Here is a 24,940-nt window from a genome sequence, read left to right as displayed (position 1 = left end):
GAATATATCAACGCTGGCAACATACTTCGTGAATGCTTACACTTTTCATGTTCGTAGTAACATTGGGAAAGAATATGTAATTACATAAAAATCCGGACTGTACACTTACCTGTAACATTCTGCTTTACGTCTTTGGCTTCACAGAAACTCTGCAACATAAATCATTTCTCGATGTATCCGTATGTAACTTCCTTCCATACTTACTTCTCTCAAGCGGAGGTAACAAGGAATTACTCTGCCTTTTCAACTTTTACGTAGATCGCCTTTAATGATCTGACCGCTGAATACCTATTTGTTTATTTATCATCCTCGTTTCTGCAACTAAAGATCTCCTTTTCCTTATAGTCATACCAAAATATGGAAAAATGAATTTTGATCCAGGAAAAGAATGTAAATCCCGTGAGTAAGTTAAATGTAATGAAGAAATAATTTTTTTCCTGAGGGGACGTCGGAAAGCCTGCAAAACAACGTACTGCTTAATCACTGGACATCTGTCACACAACAATATCCACAACATATAATAAAAAAATTCTGAAACTGGAAATAACGTACTGTTTATGAAAAATAGTCGCCACTAGCTGCCACAAGCGACTGACGGCAGTGTGGAAAGTTCTGTGTGACGTGATTCAAGAGTTTATGGTCAGTTGTTCTCATTTCTGAGGAAGAGGTGTGCGGAAGTCTGAATGGGTTTTTGGTTCGTCTCTCCAGTGAATCTCAGACTTCTTGCACAATATTCAGATCCACAGACTTCGCTAGACAATCATGTGGTAGTTAACTTCAACCACCACAGATTCGTCCACCAGGGCAACTCGTTACAGCTGAGTATTATCGCCCATGAAGAGGAAATCTGAAACTCCTCACCTCTGTTTCTGTGAGCCTTAAAAGTATTCCTCCAACCACCAAAGAAGACTTGAAGTTTTGAACGACCATCTGACATGAAGCCTTCCCACAACTGGGTTACCAAACTGCTCTCTTAAATGTTGCTATGTTTTTACCGGCTTCCACTTTCCGCCCAGACAAATATGAGCCATTTTGCTGACTCCACTATAAATGGGCCCTTTTCTGTACTTTTGGTAGTAGAATACATACTCTCGGACATCTAGCAAACAGACTGACAGTTCCGTGTTTGGCACAGGTTCATAAGGAACAAGTAGCTAGGAAACTACATCCCAAACATATTCAGTGGATAACATATTAGGCAAACATGAAGACCAGTCAAGCAGTGTTGCCCATTATTCTTAGATGAAGGCTGCCACATTGACGCAAGTTGCCGTTAGATAATGTTCTGCTGCGATAAGGCACATAAAGTTACATGAAGGACAGGCTATACATCAAGCTTTCAGATCTCCTTCATGTAGCAATATATGGTCAGATTGCTCTCAATAGATATGAATTCCCTGTTCTATCCAACTGCATCCTAACCGCAGTATTCAGGCCTGGCGTTATGGCCGAGCGGTTCTAGGCACTTTAGTCCGGAACTGCGCTGCTGCTACTGTCGCAGGTTCGAATCCTGCCTCTGGCATGGTTATGTGTGATGCCGTTAGGTTAGTTAGGTTTAAGTGGAATGATGATCTCAGATGTTAAGTCCCATAGTGCTTAGAGCCATTTGAGCCATTTGAGAAGTATTCAGAGTTTGTCTACGCCACTAAACCATGTGACTGCCATATGGCGCCGGCCGGTGTGGCCGAGCGGTTCTAGGCGCTTCAGGCTGGAACCGCGTGACCGCTACGGTCGCAGGTTCGAATCCTGCCTCGGGCATGGGTGTGTGTGATGTCCTTAGGTTAGTTAGGTTTAAGTAGTTCTAAGTTCTAGGGAACTGATGACCTGAGATGTTAAGTCCCATAGTGCTCAGAGCCATTTGAACCATTTTTGCCATATGGCAGTTAACATGGTAGCATAAAACGCATGTATGTCATTCACTAGGGTTCTGCAAAGCCTGTGGTTTAGCACCGTAGAACCTTAATAGTCATCGTCTTCATCATCGTCAATACCATCATCAGTGAATCTCACTGTAGGAGAGCTTAAAGCAGGTCTGAAAAGACTACATCTGGGCATTCAGCGTCCCAGTAATGGCTTTCACATGCCAATTGCAGCGAGAGATGTCTGTAATTGCTGAAGACGATGCAGTGCAATGTGCCAAACAGTCCAACACTACGGCAGATTGTATCTAACTGTTGGTGCAGATATTTGCAGTGCTGCAGCATTGAGTGAGATTTGCAAGTGTTGCTTTGGGTTCTTTACGGTAATGTGGATAAGATGGCAGACATTCCATGATGTAGTAACAATTCTTAGAACACCTTTTGTACACTCTTTATCACGGCCGTAGCAGGAATCATTATACAAACCGAAATATCATGGTATGTGAAACCCTTTTCCCAGAGACCGATTGTACTGCCTTGTTTCAGTTCACTTCCGCGCTGATATTGACGCTTTTAATGAGCTTGATGTATCTGCTTTCAGTTCCTTCCTCTTCGAGTCTTCACTGACTGATTATGACGTAACACTGATGTTTCTGGCCACACAAAAATGTCGTCCATGGATCTACGTGTATGCGATTTGTCTATAAACTTAATCACTTCCAAATGCTATGCTGTTCTGCACACATCCTCCAATTTTGTCTTCACTGCTGCCACTCTTTTTGGTATTGAAACTTCACAAAGGTTTGTTTGGTTTGTAAAGAAACTGCAACTACTGAGGCAACTGTAAGCTCTGCAGGTAAAACAAAGATTCAATTACACTGTGTAGATGTTTCTCTTGCCCAGTCGAACTGTGACTTACAACTTCTTGTATTTCAAAAGTGTCGGCAAAGCTATCACGAGCTACACACTTTACTGATACGATTACACATAGAACAATCACAGAGCACTTTATAGACACGGGTTCACAGGTAGTGCCGTGTTTCTTGACTTCCGAAAGGCGTTCGATACAGTTCCCCACAGTCGTTTAATGAACAAAGTAAGAGCATATGGACTATCAGACCAATTGTGTGATTGGATTGAGGAGTTCCTAGATAACAGGACGCAGCATGTCATTCTCAATGGAGAGAAGTCTTCCGAAGTAAGAGTGATTTCAGGTGTGCCGCAGGGGAGTGTCATAGGACCGTTGCTATTCACAATATACATAAATGACCTTGTGGATAACATCGGAAGTTCACTGAGGCTTTTTTTGGATGATGCTGTGGTGTATCGAGAGGTTGTAACAATGGAAAATTGTACTGAAATGCAGGAGGATCTGCAGCGAATTGACGCATGGTGCAGGGAATGGCAATTGAATCTCAATGTAAACAAGTGTAATGTGCTGCGAATACACAGAAAGATAGATCCTTTATCATTTAGCTACAAAATAGCAGGTCAGCAACTGGAAGCAGTTAATACCATAAATTATCTGGGAGTACGCATTAGGATTGATTTAAAATGGAATGATCATATAATGTTGATCGTCGGTAAAGCAGATGCCAGACTGAGATTCATTGGAAGAATCCTAAGGAAATGCAATCCGAAAACAAAGGAAGTAGGTTACAGTAGGCTTGTTCACCCACTGCTTGAATACTGCTCAGCAGTGTGGGATCCGTACCAGATAGGGTTGATAGAAGATATAGAGAAGATCCAACGGAGAGCAGCGCGCTTCGTTACAGGATCATTTAGTAATCGCGAAAGCGTTACGGAGATGATAGATAAACTCCAGTGGAAGACTCTGCAGGAGAGACGCTCAGTAGCTCGGTACGGGCTTTTGTCAAAGTTTCGAGAACATACCTTCACCAAAGAGTCAAGCAGTATATTGCTCCCTCCTACGTATATCTCGCGAAGAGACCATGAGGATAAAATCAGAGAGATTAGAGCCCACACAGAGGCATACCGACAATCCTTCTTTCCACGAACAATACGAGACTGGAATAGAAGGGAGAACCGATAGAGGTTCAAGGTACCATCCGCCACACACCGTCAGGCGGCTTGCGGAGTATGGATGTAGATGTAGATGTAGATAGATACCAAAGCATACGACTCCATACAGTGGCGGAGAATAAGACGCAAACAACAATTTCTACAAAGATGAACACTTGCTCATTGTTTCTATTATCGACTCGGTACTCGATGACGACCTCGGCGGTGAGTGCCGCCACAGAGCCCGCTTCCCCTCCCCACCCCCCTGCTACCCAACGGTGTGGACAACCAGTAGTGGGTAGAAGTGGAACCCTATTTCGACCGCAATCAAGGAGAAATGCTGGAGAGTGAAGAGGTCTACCGTAAGGGGAACGTGATGGGTCGTCGTCGGCGTTGCTTGGAGTAAAGGAACGACTGCCAAAATTTGCTGTATAGGCGATAGTATCTGCGTGAAGTTCCCTGTCAGTGGAGCTGGAAACGGAAGAAATACCTGAAGGTAGTCATTCTCTCGTTTCACCAGCACCCGGGCGGGCATTGGACATTGGACTGATACATCTACATCATACTCGGCAAGCCACCAAATGCTGTGTGGCGGAGGGTACTTTCGGTACCACTATCTGATCCCTCCAACCCTGTTCCACTCGCGAATAGCGCGTGGGAAGAATAATTGTCGGTAAGCCTCTGCATTGGCTCTAATTTCTCGAATTTTCTCCTCGTGATCAATACGCGAGATGTATGTGGTGTGAAGTAATATGTTGTCCGACTCCTGAAAAGTGCCGTCCCGAAATTTCAGTAGTAAATCTCTTATAATGTCTGCTAGTGGTGTTTGTTTAGCATCTCCGTAACGCTCTCTCGCCAGCTAAACGATCCCATGACGAAACGCGCCGCTCTTCGTTGGATCCTCTCTATCTCCTCTATCAGTCCTACCTGATAAGGATCCCAGACAGATGAACAATACTCAAGAATCGGGCGAACAAGCGCCTTATAAGCCACTTCTTTCATGGATGAGTTACATTTCCTTAAGATTCTTCCGATGAATCTGAGTCTAGTGTGTGCTTTTCCCACTATCTGTTTTATATGGTCATTCCACTTAAGGATATTTACGCCTAGATATTTTACGGTAGACTCTGTCTCCAGTTGTTTGTCATCAATAGTGTAGCTGTACAGTAGTGGATTTCTTTTTCTATGTATGCGCAATATGTTACATTTATTTACGTTCAGGGTCAATCAACTGCCAGAGCCTGCACCATTCATCAGTGCTCTGCAGATTGTTCTGCAAATTCTTACTATCTTCTGGCGTTGGTACTTTGGTATAGACAACTGCATCATCTGCGAATAGCCTTAAAGAGCCTTCGACGCTTTTTACTAGATCGTTTATATATAATAATTCTTGAGCATAAAACAGGTTCCATAATTCTACAACAGATTGACGTCAACGATATAGTTCTATAATTGTGTGGATCTATCTTAAAGCCTTTCTTAAAAACGGGAATGACCTGCGCTTTTTTCCAGTCGTTAGGTACCCTTCGTTGCTCAAGCTATCTACGATAAATTACTGCTAGAAGGGGAGCAAGTTCTTTCGCATAATCTTTATAGAATCTTATAGGTGTGTCATCTGGCCCTCACTCCTTTCCACTACTAAGTGATTGTAGCTGCTTTTCAATTCCGCGATAGGTTATCTCAATATTCGCCATTTCGACGTTCGTACGACTATTGAAAGGAGGGACAGTGCTACGATCTTCCGCGATGAAACAACTTCGGAACGCCGAATTCAGTATTTCGGCCTTCTCTTTATCTTCTGTTTTCGGTGCCGGTGTGATCGCTGAGAGAATGAATAGACGATTTTGACCCACTTACTGATTTTACGTACGACCAAAATCCCTCAGGGTTTTCACTCAGGTCTGTTGACAATGTCTTACTTTCAAAATCATTGAACGCTTCATTAATTGCTCTCCTTACGCTCATTTTCGCTTCGTTCAGCTTTTGTTTGTCAGCTAGGTTTTCACTTCTCTTGAATCTGAGATGAAGTGCTCTTTGATTACGTAGCGCTTTTCTAACACGGCTATTGAACAATGGTGGATCTTTCCCATCCCGTAAAACCTTACTCGGAACGTACTTTTCTAGGGCATATTGAACAATGCCATTTCAATTTTTTCCATTTGTTCGCCACATCTTCGTCCTCATAAGCGATTATTTGATGCTGACTGCTGAGATATTCTGAAATTTGTATCCTGTCACCCTTGCTGAGGAAATATATCTTCGCCGGCCGCGGTGGTCTCGCGGTTCTAGGCGCGCAGTCCGGAACCGCGTGACTGCTACGGTCGCGGGTTCGAATCCTGCCTCGGGCATGGATGTGTGTGATGTCCTTAGGTTAGTTAGGTTTAAGTAGTTCTAAGTTCTAGGGGACTGATGACCACAGCTGTTAAGTCCCATAGTGCTCAGAGCCATTTGAACCATTTGAAATAAATCTACCTACCTTTCTTAACATTCCTTGTAGGGCCCGTCGTCATAGATGCTCTCAAAGCCTTATGATCACTGATACCTTCCTCTATGTTAACTGATTCGATAAGTTCAAGTCTGTTTGTTGCCAGGAGGTCTAAGACGTTACCACATGAGTTGGTTTTCTAACTATCTGCTCATGGTAATTTTCGGACAAGACATCCAGAACAATGCCACACGATCCCCTGTCTCTGGCACCAGTTTTCATGGCATAACACTCCCAATCTATACCTGGTAAGTTGAAGTCACTCCCTATTACAACGGCATGATCAGAAAAATTACTAATGATATTCTGCAAGTTCTGTCTGAAGCGCTCTACAACCACAGATCCTGACCGGCACGCAGTCATCATTTTTGACCGTTGTTTGATACTCAATTTCACCCAGATTAATACATATTCGGAAACCGTGATAACCTCGCTAGATTTTATCAACTTTTTTACTGCGATAAACACGCCACCACCATTGGCGACTAACCTATCTTTACGATAAACATTCCGATCTGAACGTAGGATTTCTTTGTCATTGACGTCTGGTTTCAACCAGCTTTCTTTTCCCATTACTATCTATGCATTATAACCTTCAGTAAGCGATACTGTTGAAGGAGTGCCTTTCATGAAGACGTAAAATGTCTGTTCCCGCCATTATAGGACGACGTGAGAACAATCGCGTACCAGTAACCCTCTGTAAACAAAAACTTATAAGCCACGGGCTTGAGGTGGTAGTGTGAGGTTGTGGGCTACGTGACGGAAATTTTATACCAACATTGGTAACTCTACAATATTATTTGATGGAGAAGGTACTAGGAGTGTGAGGCATTCACCATACACTAGTACGAGGAGTACAGTACTTCTGTGATCAAAGATTTAAAGAAAGGCGTCCTTATATGCAGTCCGGATTCCCAGTAGGATCCATGGCAACGCGTCGCTCTATTGTGTATCGTGGCACATCAAACCTGCTTTCGGTGTTCGGTGCCATCTTTCGACCAGTATGTTATTTTGAGTGTGACAGGCAGTTGTATGAAAGCGTTGAGTTCTGCACAATTTGCACAGATTGGAAAAGAGAAGTGGTTCGAATTGCCATCCTTGGTCGGTTGTAACAGACAACAGACATCCAAAATGAGATATCCATATGTTAATGAACGCCCATGCCATTGATTCCGCTATTATATCTTGTAAGGGAATGGTCTCAACCCAATTATCGTACTGTCGATGGCTGACGGAATATATCTGAAGCCACTGGACTGCACGTTGAAAATGACCTTTAGGTATTGTGAAGGTGGCCTGTGGTGGAAAAGCGCGGCGACCGTTTTACTGCGCTAGCAAGAAAGGCAGGGAGGCAGGCAGGCAGGTACGTGATCACCTCCTGCAATATGCCTTCAGCCCAGTTACACAAACTATTCCATAACGAGTCACATGGTGGGGCGAACTCCTTTGTGTGATAGATTGTGCCAACTGTCAAAGATTGTTTTCCTGTACGACATCAGACCCAAGGGGCGTGACCTGGTCTCTGACGTATCACATCATAGCTAGACGAGAGAGTCAGATATCCTAATGCGTTATGTGTTGTAGCTGCAAGCTCTTACTGTGGCATTTAAGAGAGCCAAGTAACTTTTCGACCTGTTCTTGTGCCGCAGAAAAGTGACTGAAATCAATTAACATACTAAGTGCATGAATTCGAAACATGTAATCTGCCACAGTGTCCTCCCCCCCCCCCCCCCCCCCCATCCATATCCCAGTTATTGGTTGAATATTGCACACTTGAGTCTAGATGTCTGAAGCGGTGGGGGACACGTCCCAATTACGATTACAGACAGCATGAATCAATGGCTTGTGGTCAGTGAAAAGTACGAGGACTTGGCCCTCAATACCTTCCTTAAAGAATTTTACCGCCTCATATAGAGCTGTTAATTCTCAGGAAAAGAAACCATAGGGATTGCTGGATACCATTCACTGTTTGTTGTAAAATTGAGCCAATGACTTCAGCAGTGGTAAATAGATGGGCTGTACGCGATGGGTGAGCTAAAGTCTCGGCGCTCTGTAAAGATTGTTCGACCAATTCAAAAGCTCTTAATATTTCCTCTGATCATGGTACACCTAGATTCCCTTTTGTATTCTCCCTGCACAGGGCGTTGGTTAGCTTGATTTCTGCGGCCTGTGGCATGTGACACAAACAGAAGATAATCGTGTGTGGCCTATGCATCAGCTGAATTAATTCTGTTCTATCCTCTGCCGGCAAAATCTCCTTACCCTATGCATGTATCACCCTTAGTGCCGTGGCGAACCAGGGGCTGGGAAACACGAAATACACATGTGTGGGATTCACTGTCATTGGTTGCACTGTCACTAACATGTGCATGCATTGTAGGTGCATGAGGAAGGTAGTTGTAGTGGGTAGGTGATAACATCTGTGAAGACTCCAGCTGACTGACGCATTGCTGAATGATGTCCAGTGCTTTTCTTCAGCAGTGACGTGCGTACACGTTGCCTTTAGTGTAGGGTCAGTAACTCGTCAAGGTATATATACTCTTTGTCGCTCCTAGCACTGTTAATGAAGTTCCATACTCTAATTTGTAAGTCCTCCATTTTACGCCAGATAGCCATGAAGCTAAAATCCTGTAATGGAAGGCGCTCAATGGTAGCGATAGGTAGCGGTTGCCATGACGAAATATAAAGTTTGTACTCCACCAACTGATCGCATCACTCATGCAGTGATTTCTGCAGTGGGGAGTTTTCCTCTTGCAACGCGATGCGTTCCTTTTTGATGTCACTGTATAATTTATTGCTTGCCGCCACTTGATCCTCGAGCGAGGAATGTAACTGCTGAAGCCTATATAGAGGGGGTTAGAAGGCGCCTGTGCGTTGTGGAGCAGCTTGTGTCGAAGGTCTCCCAATTATATCATGAATGCTAACACCAGATGTTCTACACAATAGCTGTCCTCCTTGTAAATCCGAATGGAAACGGAAGCGGCAAAGGAAATCCGTCCCTGACAAGGGTTCATTTACATCACCTTGCACAAAAGTTCACGTGAAAGTGTGGCTGTTGCCGAGGACAGTTGTGAGAAATATACCCCTATAATGCAATTATCAATCCATTCACTGCCTTGTATTGAGATGTGATGTCTGCAGCGTAAGGAAGGGATGTCGTATTTGGGATCATGCTGATCTCAGATACCGAGTCTACCAGAAAATGCTGAGTAGCATGACGATCGCAAATATTGAGGTGATCGCTTTAGATAGCAGAGGGTGGAAACCAACTGGTTCGATTCACCTGGTTTGATTTTTGATGTACTATGATAACGCCATGACCTCTGAAATCTAGTGAAAGTCATGGGCAGCATTTGGGGACCACTGAGATGAGAGTACTTGATATGGTGGTGCCGAAGCGAGAATGGAAACCATCACCAATGCACGATATGTCGAACACTGTCCGTATCGTGAGAGGTGGGGGTGCCTGGTCGTCTGTTGTCAGCTAAGTATGGTGTGTATCGGTCACCAGGGTCGAAGACACATGGCAGCATCTCTGTGAACGTTTGGAACTGTTTGATTGCTCCCTGCTACCGTAAAGGACAAGGTGGCTGCCGCCGCTCTGTGCATGGTGTGTCAGAAAGCCTCGGGCGCGGTTGTTACAGCTCAGTAGCCAGTTGCCATGTCAATGTACAGCATCGCTGCCAACTGCATGTACTGCTGGTAGCTGCTATGTAGCTGGGGTATACATCTTACAATACAAAGGCATGTTCTGCTAACTGCAACTTAACGTCTTGTAGAAATCCATCATTAGATGTTAAAAATGCTTGAATTCCTTTAGCAATTTGTTTGTCCATATGGCCCACAGAGAACTGTCAGGCGTTAATATAGGATCCACTAAAGCTTGTAGGTGGCACCACAACTGAAGGATGTCTGTCCATTTAATCGTTCTGAGAAAATAGCCTGACGAATTTGCTGCTCGTTTGATTTGCACGGTCTATGAGGTAGTGCTGCCTTGGCTGCCTCAAACTTGTTGAAAGGAGGTCGAGACAGGATAACATCACTGACTGTAGCAGCACGTTCATCTCTTATGACACGATAAATCCCACTGTCATCAAAACTGTCGTGAGTAGTGAACAACCAAGTTTGTGGTTGGTCTGATAAGAAATAAGGCGGATTCGGTGGAATATGTTCTACATTGCGAACGTTGCTGAATAGTTGTCCGTAAGGAACCAACTGAGTATATACTGGGGGTGTAGGAACAACCACATTGATCAACCGCGATGCAGTAGAAAATCCAGGATTTTTCTGGCGTGGCTTGGAAGCAGTTTTGCATTTGAATACTAGGGCTTAACAAAGGGCCTGAAGCACATGCAGGGATTAGGTTGTGTGGTTCCTGTGTTCGAGGTAATTCAATCAGATTCGTGGAGAGATGCGATGAATGTAGCCACTTGGAAGCAGGAGGTCCATGTGCACCTGTGTGAGGGGGTATGTAGTCACCTTCACTAGCGTTTTCGGACTTAACTTGTTCTATACAGTTCGTTGTATCATGTAATCCACGCGAAACAGTGTTATTGGACAGGAGGAGAACAGTATCAGAAAAGGACTGTTGAACTTGATGAAACCTGGATACGAGATTTTAAGCCGTCACAATAGAAAAGTTCCGACGCTCCACGCCAGAAAAAACTCCGCCGCCAATGATCTTTCCGTATGACATGAATGGAGACATAGCTACAAATATAGTGCCCCACAGGAAGTTTGTAACAGGCGCCTACTACAAGCTGTGCCTGCAAAATATTTTCCGCCCGAAAATTCTTCAAAAAAGCCTGACATGCTTGCAGCTGGTATCCTCATTTGCACGACAATGCAAAGCTCCATACCGCCAAACCAGTGAGAAAAATGATCAGCAAATATACACTGACGGTAAGAAACGCAACACCAACAAATAATTAATACAGAGTAATCAAATTTCCCGAATACATTAGTCTAGGTAAAACATATGAACGATTAACATTGTAAGATCACAGATTAATGAAAGTACGAGATAAGCCATTGCAAAAGTGAAATGTTGGTACGTTAATAATCGGTGTACTGCAGAATGTTGAATGTGTTGTACAGTGCTGGTTATCAGTTTGTGAGATGGAATTCCATGCATTTGGCAATTGGTTGATCAATACAGGGACGTTTAACGCTGTTTGTGGGTAACGCTGCAGTTGTTGTTGAATGATGCCCCATATGTGCTCGACAGGAGACAGGGCAACGCAACAGTCGACACTCTGTAGAACTTATTGGGTTACAAGAGCGGTATCTTGGCGAGCGCTATGCTGTTGGGAAACACCCTCTGGAATGCTGTTCATGAATAGTAGCACGAGAAGTCGAATCAGCAGACCTACATACAAATCTGCAGTCAGGGTGTGTGAATTAACCACGAGAGTGCCCCTGTTGTCATACGAAATCGCACCTCAGTCTATAACCACAGGTGTATGTCCAGTGTATCTAGCACGCAGATAGTTTGGTTGCGGGCCTTCAACTGGCCTCTTTTTAACCAACAAGTGGCCATCGCTGGCACCAAAGCAGAACCAGCTTCAGAACATAACAGACCTCCTCCCTGCCCCCGAAAAGGCTATCGCTTGACACCACTGAAGTCGCAAGTGGCGGTGGTTTGGGATCAGTGGAATGACGCTACAGGGCGTCTGGCTTGGGGCTGTCCTTGAAGTAACCAGTTTGTAACAGTTCGTTGTTTAACTGTCGCGCAAACTGCTGCTCAAATTTCTGCTGTATATGCAGTATGATGCGTCAGAACCACACACTGAACACGATGGTCTTCCTTCTCGGTAGTAAAACGTGACAGTCCAGAGCCTGGTCTTAGAATGGTTCAAATGGCTCTGAGCACTATGGGACTTCACATTTGAGGTCATCAGTCCCCTAGAACTTAGAACTACTTAAACCTAACTAACCTAAGGAATCACACACATCCATGTCCGAGGCAGGATTCGAACCTCCGACCGTAGCAGTCGCGCGGTTCCGGACTGAAGCGCCTAGATCCGCTCGGCCACATGGTCTTCTTGCGACCGTACATTCCCGTGACCACCGCTCCAGTAATTTTGTACAGTGGCCACGTTCCTGCCAAATGTTTCTGCAATGTCGAAAAGGAACATCCAGCTTCTCGTAGCTCTTTTACACGACCTCGTTCTAACTCAGTAAGGTGATGATAATGATGTCTTTGTCGCCTTAAAGGCATTCTTGACTGACATCAGCCCACCACGTCCAGTTTCAAGGCAACTAATGCTCACGACCTTGTGTGCATTTGAAGGAAACCTGATTTGCATCCTCAAAGTGGCATTATTAGCACCACTCTTCTGCGACTGGCGCAAAATTCCAATAGACATCATCTTTCAGATATAGAAACACGCCCACCAACTTTCGTTATGTCGCACAACTGCTTCTTGGTGTTGCAATTTTTTTCCGTCATTGTAAGTGGGAAATACTTCCCCAAACTCCATGGAAACGTTTTGATACAATTGATGAAGCTTCCAGTGAGGTGCTGTATAAGGAATACAGAACATGGAAGAACGTCATAATCTTAAGTATAAGCATATTGAATGCCTGTAAAGGTATTCTGTAAAATAAATGATTTTCTTCAATACTATCTTATTACATTGTGCAGAACTTTTCAAATGATCCTCAGATAAGGCAGATCATGAAGCATAAGATCATACTATGTTCACAACTTCTACCCAACCATTTCTAATCAGATGTTTTGAAACAATTATTATATTTTTACATATATAGAACCATTAAGGAAACAATAGGAAATTTATTTTTTGGAGATAAAAATATCTACATATCTTGTTTGACAATTCCATTGTTTACTGAAAAGTGCATACATTATTCCAATATAATTACCTCCCCCCCCCCCCCCCCCCCTCTCTCTCTCTCTCTCTCTCTCTCTCTCTCTCTCTCTCTCTGTGTGTGTGTGTGTGTGTGTGTGTGTGTGTGTGTGTGATTGAGAGAGAGAACTTGCTTAGAAACATTGGTGAAATATTTCAGTCTTCCAATCTTCCAATTATTTCTGTTTCAGATGTGCGACTCCATGCACTAGAGAACAACAAGCAGCAAATATTAGACTCCACAAAACGATATGCACAGTGCTTTCTTTGCATGCCTATCGATTTCTGTAAGTATATCATAGATATATTTAACCACACAGAACTTTCTGAAATCACCGGGTTATGTAATTTGAATACAAAAATTTCATCATATTTTTTTTACAATCCACTATGAACATATACATCAAACTCTGTTTATAACAACACAGAATAATATGAACTTTGATACTGATTCATGAGCTCTGAGTGAAACACTAAATTCATCTTAGCTTTCTTGACAAAATCCACTGTGACAGTTGTTCAACATGGTTCTTCACAAGCAGTGAATAACAAGTCAAACACCTAATAGTAACCTTCAGAATACTGTGATGAGTATGTGAACATTTCAGTGTATTTATCTGTTGCTGATAATGAGTATATATCATAATATCTTACATTTTTACAAAAAAGCTCGATTTTTGTTCACTACAACATGGACAGCAACGGTCCTAACACACTTCCTATGGGCACACCCAAGTTTCTTCTGCATATGATGATGACTCTCCATCCGAAATAACATCCTGCATCCTCCCTACCAAAAAGTCCTCAATCCAGTCACAAACTTCTCTTGGTATGTGTGGTACTGAATCAAATGCTTTCTGGAAATAAAAAAATACTGCATCTACCTGACTGCTTTGATCTAAAGTTTTCAATATGTCATGTGAGAAAAATGTGAGTTAGGTTTCACATGATTGATGTTTCTGTAATCCATGCTGGTTTGCATGGAGGAGGTCATGCTGTTCAAGATACCTCACTTCGTTTGACTCAGAACATGTTCTAAGATTCTAAAACAAATCGATGTCAGTGATACTGGATGGTAGTTTTGTGGATAGTTAGAGGAGGGACTAGATATTCTTATGCAGTAATCTCTGTTCCGTAGAAGTTTCTTTACATTACAGTGATTGTACACCATGGAGGTTCCCTCCCATTACAAACTATTCTACTTGGCCAACTATTCTTATAAACTTGAGACATAGCTCCTCTACACACTCCTGCCCTGCTGGAAGTCTCAAGTTCCTCATTGAGATATGACACTTCCAAATCTTTTATCTAGCTTACTGAACATAAATATCTTTCTGCTTGCTTTAGTTGTCCTTTGTATTTTGGTAATCATTGTCGCCAGTCATTGTGATCACTGATACCAATTTTGGTGTAGACATCCTCAAAAGGATCAGGTCTGTTTGTTGCCATTAGATCCAATATATTTCCACCACAAGTGAGGTTCTGAACTGCCTGCTCTAGATAGTATTTAGAGAAGGCATTTAGTAATGTTTCACAAGCTGTCTTATCATGCCAACCACTAACAAAACTGTAATTCTCCCAATTTATTGTTGGATGATTAACGTCTCCACCAATGATTACAGTACAATTGGGGAACTTACAAGTGAACTGAGGTTTTCTCTAAAGTTGTTGGTTACATCAGGAGATGAGTCTGGTGGTTGATAGAGGGATCCAATTACCATTTTATGCCCATCCCTGATACTGAGTCTTGTCCTAACAATCTCACATGCTGCTTCAATTCCTATCTTCGTGGATTTGAATTTCCTGTCTACTGCAACAAATACATCACCTCCAATTCCCATTAGCCTATCTTTCAATATAAAATTAAATTTTCACCAGAAATGTCACTGCTATCAATTTCAAGTTTCAACCAGCTTTGTGTATCTACTATAACGTCGGCTTCAGTGCTTTTCAGGAACACTTTGAACTCTGACACTTTGTTGTGAATGTTTCAGCAGGTAACCACTAGGATCTTCTATTGTTTATCTGGATTGGATGGACAGTTGCCTTGCACTCCACACACAGTCAGCTATCTAGGTAGCAGCTTTCGAAGTCTCTGGTTCAGTCCTTCCAAACAACACAGAACCAAGTAACCAAGATCAGTTCTGGGCACAATGCTGCAAATTTTGGGGTCCTTCGAAACTCCTTAAGGAAGGCTGGTCTTTTTAACCTCTTGTCAAATTGCTGGGATGATTCAAGTATGACCTCAGAGTCCACACAGTAGGGATCATTTGTTGAAATGCGCGTAATGGTCTACAGTTGCTTGCGCCCTGTTCCGTCAGAGGCTGCCAGAATAGTCTCTTTCCTGTCCCTTGCTGTCATTTGCCTAAGGGGTACCATCATTCACCATATGTTTAAACTGCTGGCAATTAATAGACCCCTACCCTTTCGTGTTTGCCTCCTCTTGACACCAGAGAAAACATATTTCCCAAAAATAAATGAAGTGAGTCCCCAGTTTCATTACCTTTATTAGTCACAACACTTGTTCTTCCCTGCTCCCTTGTCTTTCACTATTTTATTGTAAATGTTATTTACATAATCTTTAAGATAGTTGGTGGCTTTTGCAATACAGTTGTTAACTTCAAGTTCTATTTTTGCTCAGAAATTGAATGTGGAAGCTTCAATATCCTGTTAATGGCTAAGCTAAAAATATGCCTTTTTATGTTGACTGGGATGGTTAGAAGGGAAATCTAAAATGACACCAGTGCAAGTATTCTTTTGAAAAGTTTCTATAGTATGTTTACACTTTTCATTCATAATATTTATATCAAGGAAATTTATGAACCCTCCCATACCGATATGAATCATGAGTTTTATTTTCTCATGTAAACTACTGAACTATGTTACTATTGCATCTATGTCAGTACTACTTCCTCTTGTTAAAAAAAAGTGTGTCAGCAATGTATATGAAGTACTAGAAAATTTTATGTCGCAATTCAAGATTTTCAAGGAAGAATTACTATTCTAGATTATTAATGAAGATGTCAGCTAACAACTCAGAAGCAGCACTCCCCATATTTAAGCCATCTTATTGTAGATAAATTTTATCATTAAACATGAAATAATTGTTTTTAAAACAAAGAAAAACTGTCAATAAATTCTGTGGTATCCCCTTTCACAAAATACCCTGATCTTTACATCATATCTTAATATAAGAAACCTAAAACTGGGAGAAGGCTTGAGATTAGATTTTGTGAGCATGTGGAATCAGAGAGGAGGTTTATAGTTGAAAAACTAAATTTGACACTGGGCATGGTCTTCTTAATCCAACGTCACAACTGATGGTGCTGCTAGAGGGGATAAGGGCAGGTTTTTGGACTGAGGAAATGAAGATATCTTGTTACCAGAGATCTCACCACGCCAACTTGATCAACGACCAGATGGCAATGAGAAGCAAACTTTTTGAAAGCCACCTAGTTAACAGAAATAAGGAACTTTCAGAGGTTCAAAGAAGGACACACAGCTGCATCATAAGTGTAGCACAGTGTGGTGGTGTGTGTTGTTGTTTTTGTTGTTGTTGTTGTGGTCTTCAGTCCAAAGACTGGTTTGATGCACTTCTCCATGCTACACTATCCTGTGCAAGCCTCTTCATCTCTGAATAACTACTGCAACCTACATCCTTCTGAATCAGCTTACTGTGTTCATCTCTTGGTCTCCCTCTATGATTTTTACCTCCCCACCCCCCATTTCCCTTTAATACTAAATTGCTGACCCCTTGATGTCTCAGAATGTGTCCTGTCAACTAATCCCTTCTTCTAGCCAATTTGTGCCACAAATTTCTTTTTTTCCCCAGTTCTATTCAGTATCTCCTAATTAACTATGTGGTCTACTCATGTAATCTTCAGCATTCTTCTGCAGCACCAGATTTCAAAAGCTTCTATTCTCTTCTTGTCTAAACTGTTCATCATCCATGTTTCACTTCCATAAATGGTGACAATCCATACAAATACTTCCAAAAAAGACTTCCTAATACTTAAATCTATATTCAATATTAACAAATTTCTTTTCTTCAGAAATGCTTTTCTTGCCATTCCCAGCCTACACTTTATTTCCTCTCTACTTCAGCCATCATCACTTATTTTGCTGCCCTCATAGCAGCACTAATCTGCTACTTTAAATGTCTTATTTCCTACTCTAATTCCCTCAGCATGACCTGATTTAATTCGATTACATTGCACTATTATTTTTGCTATTGTTGACTTTCATCGCATACTCACCTTTCAAGACGCTGTCCATTCTGTTCAACTGCTCTTCCAAGTTCTTTGCTGTCTCTGACAGAATTACAATGTCACCAGCAAATCTCAAAGATTTTACTTCTTCTCTCTGAACTTTAATTCCTTCTTCAGGTTTTTCTTTGGTTTCCTTTTTTGCTTGCTCAAAGTACAGACTGAATAACATCAGGGATAAGTTAGAACCCTGTCTCACTGCCTTTTCAATCACTGCTTCCTTTTTGTAACCTTCAACTCTTGTAACTGCCATCTGATTTCTGTACAACTAGTAAATAGCCTTTCACTTCACACATTTTATCCCTGCTATCTTCAGAATTTCAAAGAGAGTATTCCAGCCAATAAAGTCAAAAGCTTTCTCAAAGTCTACAAATGCTATAAATGTAGGTTTGCCTTTCCTTAATCTACCTTCTAAGGTAAGTTGTAGGGTCTGTATTGATCTTCCAGCTTTCTCTTCCCGCTTAGGATTGGTTTTCTATCTGAGCTCTTGATGTCCATACAGATGTTTTCCGTTTCTCCATACATCTCCTTAATTTTCCTGTAGTCAGTATCTATCTTTAGCCTGTGGTTTATGCTTCTAAATCCTTATATTTGTTCTCTAGCCATTCTTGCTTAGCCATTTTGTACTTCCTGTGTCTCATTTTTTAGGCATTTGTACTCCCTTTTTCGCCTGCTTCATTTGCTACATTTTTATATTTCCTCCTTTCATCAATTAAATTCAAAATCTCCTGTATTATCCTTGTATAGATCCTCTATATACTCCTTTCAAATTTCCCTTCTTTGCTTAGGACTGGTTTACCATCTGAGCAGTTGATACCCATACAGCTGCTTCTCTTTTCACTAAAGGCCTCTTTAATTTCCCTGCAGACAATATCTATCTTTCCCTTAGTGAAATACATTTCTAAATCCTTACATTTGTCCTATAGCCATTTCTGCTTAGCCATTTTGCACTTCTTGTTATCTCATTTTTTAAACATTTGTATTCCCTTTCGCCTGCTCCATTTGCTGCACTATTAAATGTTCTCCTTTCATTAACTAAATTCATTATCTCTTGTGTTATCCAAGGAATTCTACTAGGCTTTGTCTTTTTACCTATTTGATCCTCTGCTGCCTTCACTATTTCATCTCTTAAAGCTACCCATTCATCTTATACTGTACTCCTTTTCCCTGTTCTAGTCAACCATTGTATAATTCTTCCTCTGAAGCTCTCAACAACATTGTGTTCTTTCAACTTATCCAATTCCTATCTTTTTAATTTTCAACCTTTTTCCAATTTCTTTAATTTTAATCTACAATTCATAACCAATAAATTGTGATCAGAGTCCACATCTGCCCCTGGAAAAGTCTTACAGTTCAAAATCAGGTTCATAAGTCTGTGTCGTAACATTATATAATCAGTCTGAAACCTTCTGTTGTCTTCAGGTCTCTTCCACAATACAACCTTCTTTTATGATTCTTCTACCAGGTGGCTTCCTCTTTCATTCCTTTCCCCCAGTCCATATTCACCAGCTATTTTTCCTTCTCTTCCTTTTCCTGCTATCGGATTCCAGTCCTCTACCACAATAAAATGTTGTCTCAGTTAACTATCTGAATAATTTATCTCATACATTTCTTCATGCCCTTCATCATGTGCTGTGCAAGTTGGTATATAAAATTGTGCTACTGTGGTGAGTGTGAGCTTCATGTCTATTTTGGCTATGGTAGTGCATTCACTATGCCATTTATAGTAGCTTACCCACATTCCTATTGTCTTATTCATTATTGAACCTACTCATGCATTACTCATATTTGGTTTTGTATTTATAACCCTGTATTCACCTGACCAGATGTCATGTTCCTCCTGCCATGAACCTTCAGTAACTTCAATTTATCCATTTCCATTTTTAAATTTTCTAACTGACCTGCCTGATTAAGGGATCTAACATTCCACACTTCAGTCCCTAGAACGCATTTTGTTTCTCCTGATGATGCCATCCTCCTGAGTAGTCCCCTCCCAGAGATCCAAATTGGGTACTATTTCACCTCTGGAATATTTTACCCAAGAGGACGCCATCATCATTTAACCATACAGTAGAGCTGCATGTCCTTGGGAAAAATTACAGCTGTACTTTTGCCTTGCTTTTAACCATTCATAGTACAAGGGCAGCAAAGCCATTTTAGTTGATGTTATGAGGCCAGTTCAGACAATCATCCAGACTGTTGCCTCTGCAACTACAGAAAAGGCTGCTGCTTATCTTCAGGAGCCACAAATAAGATTATACCTCTTAAAGAGTAGATTATCATGTAAGTTTTTTAAATTCAATCAGTAATTATGTGAAACACTAAAAATCAAATTTTTGTTGCCCCTGGAAGCCATTATACAGACGACCAGCAAATAGCATCGGATTCTGGGATGTTGCTTCACAATACACGTTTTTAGATATATTTTGTCAGTTGGAAAATTAGTCTCTTAAAAGTATATTTGCGCTATGGTACTCAACATTCTTCAGAAACAGTCATATTGATTAAGAACAACTACCATAACAGGTAAATATAAGGTTGCATGCTTCCACTTGACTGTAAATTCTTCCTGTTTATAAAAAAAGGTGGGGAGGGGGGTGGGCAAGATTTAAGAGAAGTGAGTTACTATGATGATGACTTATAATAATCAAATGAGTGGCTCTTATACATGACTTGCTATTTCTGGTTAACCTTCTTATTAAACACAATTATAAATATTTGTGCCACAACACAGCTTTAGCAATTTATTAATGTTGATTAAACATTGTTACAGGCGAGTGCAGGTTGTAACATCGTGTATTTCAGTGGCTGCTCAAGTTTTGTTGCCACACCTGCTTGCTGCATGTCGAGCACTACACAACCTGATTGTTTCAATCTTAAAGCACCAGCTATTCTCACTTCCAGGTCTGATATAACTAGTAATTTATTAATTTATATATGTACTTAATGCGACTATATTGTGTAATAATTTTGAGTTTTCTGTATGTATGCATCTGCCATGGGTGCGTGTATTTAGCTGTGTGTGTGTGTGTGTGTGTGTGTGTGTGTGTGTGTGTGTGTGTGTATCAGTCACGTACAACAGAAAAAGAGTGGTAGCCCAAAAAGTGACAGTAAAGTGGGTATTTTTGTGCCAGACATAAGTCAGCTGTATGTGAGTGGTTGTCCTTTCTCACTGTTGTTATTTAGAATTCATACCCAAGTACACTCATCAAGTGTACATAGAGCTTCCTACTGTAGTCTAAATTATGAGGCAAGACACGTATAACGCACACTTTACAGAATGAAATCTAGAGTAAATGTGGCCTTTTCTATGCTTGAAATGTAACCAACAGAACTTAAGTAGTCACACTGTTTGTAATTAATAAAATAACAAAGAACTGAAAATAAAGGACACAGACTACCTTAGCTCAAAACGTTACATGTCAAGTGTGATGAAACAAGTCCAACATGTTGCGCAGATAAAATGGTTCAAATGGATCTGGGCACTATGGGACTTAACTTCTCAGGTCATCAGTCCCCTAGAACTTAGAACTACTTAAACCTAACTCACCTAAGGACATCACACACCTCCTGCCTGAGGCAGGATTCAAACCTGCGACCATAGTGGTCGTGCGGTTCCAGATTGTAGTGCGTAGAACTGCTCGGCCACTCCGGCCGGCTGCGCAGATAATGGGTATAAGTTAGTAAATGTAAAAACAATGAAATACAAAGAATTTAAGGATCAACTTAGCACACATTTCAGTGTAGAAAATGTGTGTCAGCTTTGTATGGCACAAGCAGCATTAATACAGAAATTGATACCCCATGCAGTAACAGAGAACTTATGCTGATGTATGATAGTATTGCTGCGGGAATAACAATAGAAATTAGGAGAGATTACTACTCACCACATGTAGGAAGCATTGAGCAATGAACAGACACATATAAAAGTAAGCTATTGAACCAAGTTCTTCATCAGATGTAACAAAAAATGCATGCATGCATAGCTCATACACAAATGGCCACTGTCATCTCCAGGCACTGAGGCCTGGCTGTGGTGAGTAGCTGTCTCATACTGACAGTGTCTATGAGCTCAGCATAACCCAATTCTTCCCCAAAGGCTGCACTCACATGTCATGGGTATTTGGAGAGAAGGACTGAGAGCTGTAACAAGATTCCTAAGAACATCTCAAAATTATTCTGTAGGATTTTTATCGAATAATTAGGTTGGCCACTTCATACACTGAATTGTTTGTTGTTTGTGATATTTGTCCATGAGATAAGCACTGGATGATCACACAGTCATTCATTCATTCATTTATCATGTTCCATAGATCCACTCCAGAAGGAAAACCTTCAGGAATGTAGAAAGAGTCAAGATATACATTAACATGAGACAAAGACATCATAGAAACTTCATCTATACACTGTAGTAACAATAAATCCCTTCATGGTTCAAATGGCTCTGAGCACTATGGGACTTAACATCTTAGGTCATCAGTCCCCTAGAACTTAGAACTACTTAAACCTAACTAACCTAAGGACATCACACACATCCATGCCCAAGGCAGGATTCGAACCTGCGACCATAGCAGTCGCGCGGTTCCGGACTGATGCGCCTAGAACCGCTCGACTACTGTAGCCGCCAAACCCCTTCATGCTTTTCACACTTAAATCATCTAAATTTAATCGGGTAAATTAAAAGAAATCTGTTACATTGATAAAAAGCTTCTACTCCTCTCAGTTTTATCATATAGCTGCTGTTTACCTGCTACTAGTAGCTTAATGTTTGCTTGATTACAATAGTATTAAAGAAAAAAATTTTATGCCTAGAAATACTGGGTCCTATTTATAATACATTATTACTTGAGATACAGCTTTATAACAAGCACACAGATTTTCAGTTTGTGGAAACAGTGGAATGAGATATGTTTTAATTTTCTTTTGAATGTGTAAGAATTCCCAATTTCTTCCTTTACATTGGATGGGAGCTTGTTGGTTATCTTACTATCATAGTATGTATTTACATTCTGAACTCTGGACAAGGAGGCAATGTCTATACGAAAATTATATTTATGCCTTGTATTGTGCGTGTCATCTCTACAGACCCCCACTCCCACAGTTTCGCATGAAAAGACATGGAGATCCGTGTGTTCTACTTAATAAATTAACAGAAACCAATGCACATGCTAAGAGTACTACCTTTTTGTTAATATTATGAGACTACACTGCAACTCAGAAGCAGAATGAACTAGACACAGTTTCAAACCTGTCACAAACTGATTACATTAGCTTGACAAGCAAATGTGTATTACTGTTGCTTATAATTGCTGCATTAATGTTACTTTCATTTTTCCTTCTGTTACTAAGGTTCATTCATATCCTAACTTAGCTGTACTTCCAAACTTAGCGCACATTTATCGAATCTTACAAACCAAGAAAAATCAGTTACGGAAGTCTTAAATTCAAAGACGTGTGAAGTAAAACAGCACTCAGCAAAGTCAACAGAAGTGTATGAAGTAACAGTTAAGGAAAAGCTCACAACACAGGTCATGATGTGCATGGAGGAAGGGACAAGACAATGAAGGCAGCATCACATGTAGTGTTATGAAGTCAAAGTATATACAATCAACTCTGATACAGAAAAGCTCAAATAGTTAAAGTATATAGTTAAAGGACATATTAAAATTGCAAGATTAAAGTATGATCAAATAAAATTACAGTAAATAAAGGCAGAAAATGAAATTTAAAAAATGAAGAACATGAGGCAGTGAGTTAGAGAACAGGTAGTAGAGAAGTGGGCCAGTGCAAAAGAATTGGCCAGGTTAGTAAACAAGTGTGCAGATAATAAAAATGTGCTGACATAGCACATAAAAAAATATTTGGCTGAAAAGAGGTAGTGTGGCTAGGAAAACATATGCAATAAAAAATCTAAAAGTAATTTCCATAATTATCAGTGTGGATAGATTAGTGTTTAGCCATAATTTGTTGTTAGTATACTTTACAAAAGTAGCCTTCTGTGGATTCTCCTACCAGTTAATGTATAATTTTATTCATTTCACATACCAGAAGCCACTCCTTTATGATGCATTTTTTGGATCAGGCTATGTTAATGAATGAAGGAATTTTTTTCCTCATTTTAAACCAATCTGACGTGAATAAACAATGAATATTGGAGAGTCTTTACAGTGTTAATGTAGGTGGCTCAGAAGCCCATGATATGGATGTAGTTGGTTTGAATCCTGGTGGCAGCACCAGTATTTGGCCAACAAGGGGCGCAGAGATAGTCGATTCATGTCTTTCTTCCCAACCTCCCTCTTCAATCACTCACCTGCAGCCTTTAGCTGATTTATCTACAACTGAGTGTTTTGTAACTTTACATATCTTAATAACAGCTGTCTATACAAGGTCTTTCAAAAAATTCTGGAACATTCATAATTTCGAACTAGTGGTATGTTGGAGCAAAATGCAGTTGGCATCCCTGCATTTGCCTGTGTTTAATGTGTAACTGCCAGAAGTTTCATTGTTGTATGTCTATTAATTATTGTTCAGTGCTGTATCGAGTAGAACGTAGTATCACACAGTTTGTGAATTCAAGCTGGAAGAGTTAGAGAATACATTAAATTTTGCATGAAACTCAAGAAAACCTTTACAGAGGTACACCAAATGATGCCTACGGTGCTTAGTGCTTAAGCCATACTTGGTGTTATGAATGAGGTATATACGGATGGTTCACACAGTATAAAAATGGCTGGACAGAAGTTAAAATCGACCCTTGTTCAGGACGCCCCACGTCTACTGACGACACTCATATCAGGAACATCAAAGAAATTCTGCACGCCAATCAAAGACTGACTATCCGAAAGGTTGCAGAAGAATGTAACATTTCAGTTGGACCATGTCATGAAATCCTGACCCAGCATCTTGGAATGCATCATGTTGCTGCCAACTTTGTCCCACAGCTCATTAGTCGAGACCAGAAAGACAATCTGTGAAGAGCTTTTGGATTGCACAAATGAGAATGAGATGTTCTTAAGAGAATGGTAACTGGTGGTGCGACATGGGTCTATGGTTGTGATGTTGAGACTAACGTTCAGTCTTCACAGTGGGTCAGGAAAGGTTCTCCAAAACCAAAAAGCTTGTCAGTTCAGGTCAAATGTGAAAACCATGTCGACAGTTTTCTTTGACTTCATATTGAATTCATGCCACAGCAACAAACTGTTAATTGGTGGTACTATCGGGATCTGCTGCGATGCCTGCAAAGCAAAGAGCCTGAAATGTAGTGAAACAATTCAAGGCTCTTGCATCACAATAATCCACCCGCACGTTCATCCCTGTTGGTGCATGGCTATTGCACAAAAAACGAAATGCCTGTACTGACTCCTCCTCTATACTCTCCGGACCTGGCCCCAGTAGATGTTTTTTTTTTTTATTTCCTAAGTCGAAAACCCTGTTGAAAGG

At 41.0% G+C, this 24,940-nt stretch overlaps 1 protein-coding gene across 3 annotated transcripts in view; it reads left to right on the top strand.

Moving 5' to 3' along the window:
- The window catches only part of LOC126478038 (protein SERAC1), a 136,802-nt gene that overhangs the window by 47,364 nt on the left and 64,498 nt on the right, over positions 1 to 24,940 (top strand). For all 3 annotated transcript variants that reach the window (XR_007587437.1, XR_007587436.1, XM_050103668.1), the window contains exons 2-3: positions 13,427 to 13,522; positions 20,274 to 20,404. Coding sequence is in view for 1 of the 3 variants with exons in the window: in XM_050103668.1 (XP_049959625.1) it covers positions 13,427 to 13,522; positions 20,274 to 20,404 (227 nt within the window). In the remaining 2 variants the exon portion in view is untranslated. The remainder of the gene's footprint in view (positions 1 to 13,426; positions 13,523 to 20,273; positions 20,405 to 24,940) is intronic.

Source organism: Schistocerca serialis, chromosome 1, assembly GCF_023864345.2.
Source record: "Schistocerca serialis cubense isolate TAMUIC-IGC-003099 chromosome 1, iqSchSeri2.2, whole genome shotgun sequence".
Lineage (NCBI taxonomy): Eukaryota > Metazoa > Arthropoda > Insecta > Orthoptera > Acrididae > Schistocerca > Schistocerca serialis.
Note: the sequence above shows the minus strand (reverse complement) of the source record. Positions and strands in the feature narration are given on the sequence as shown.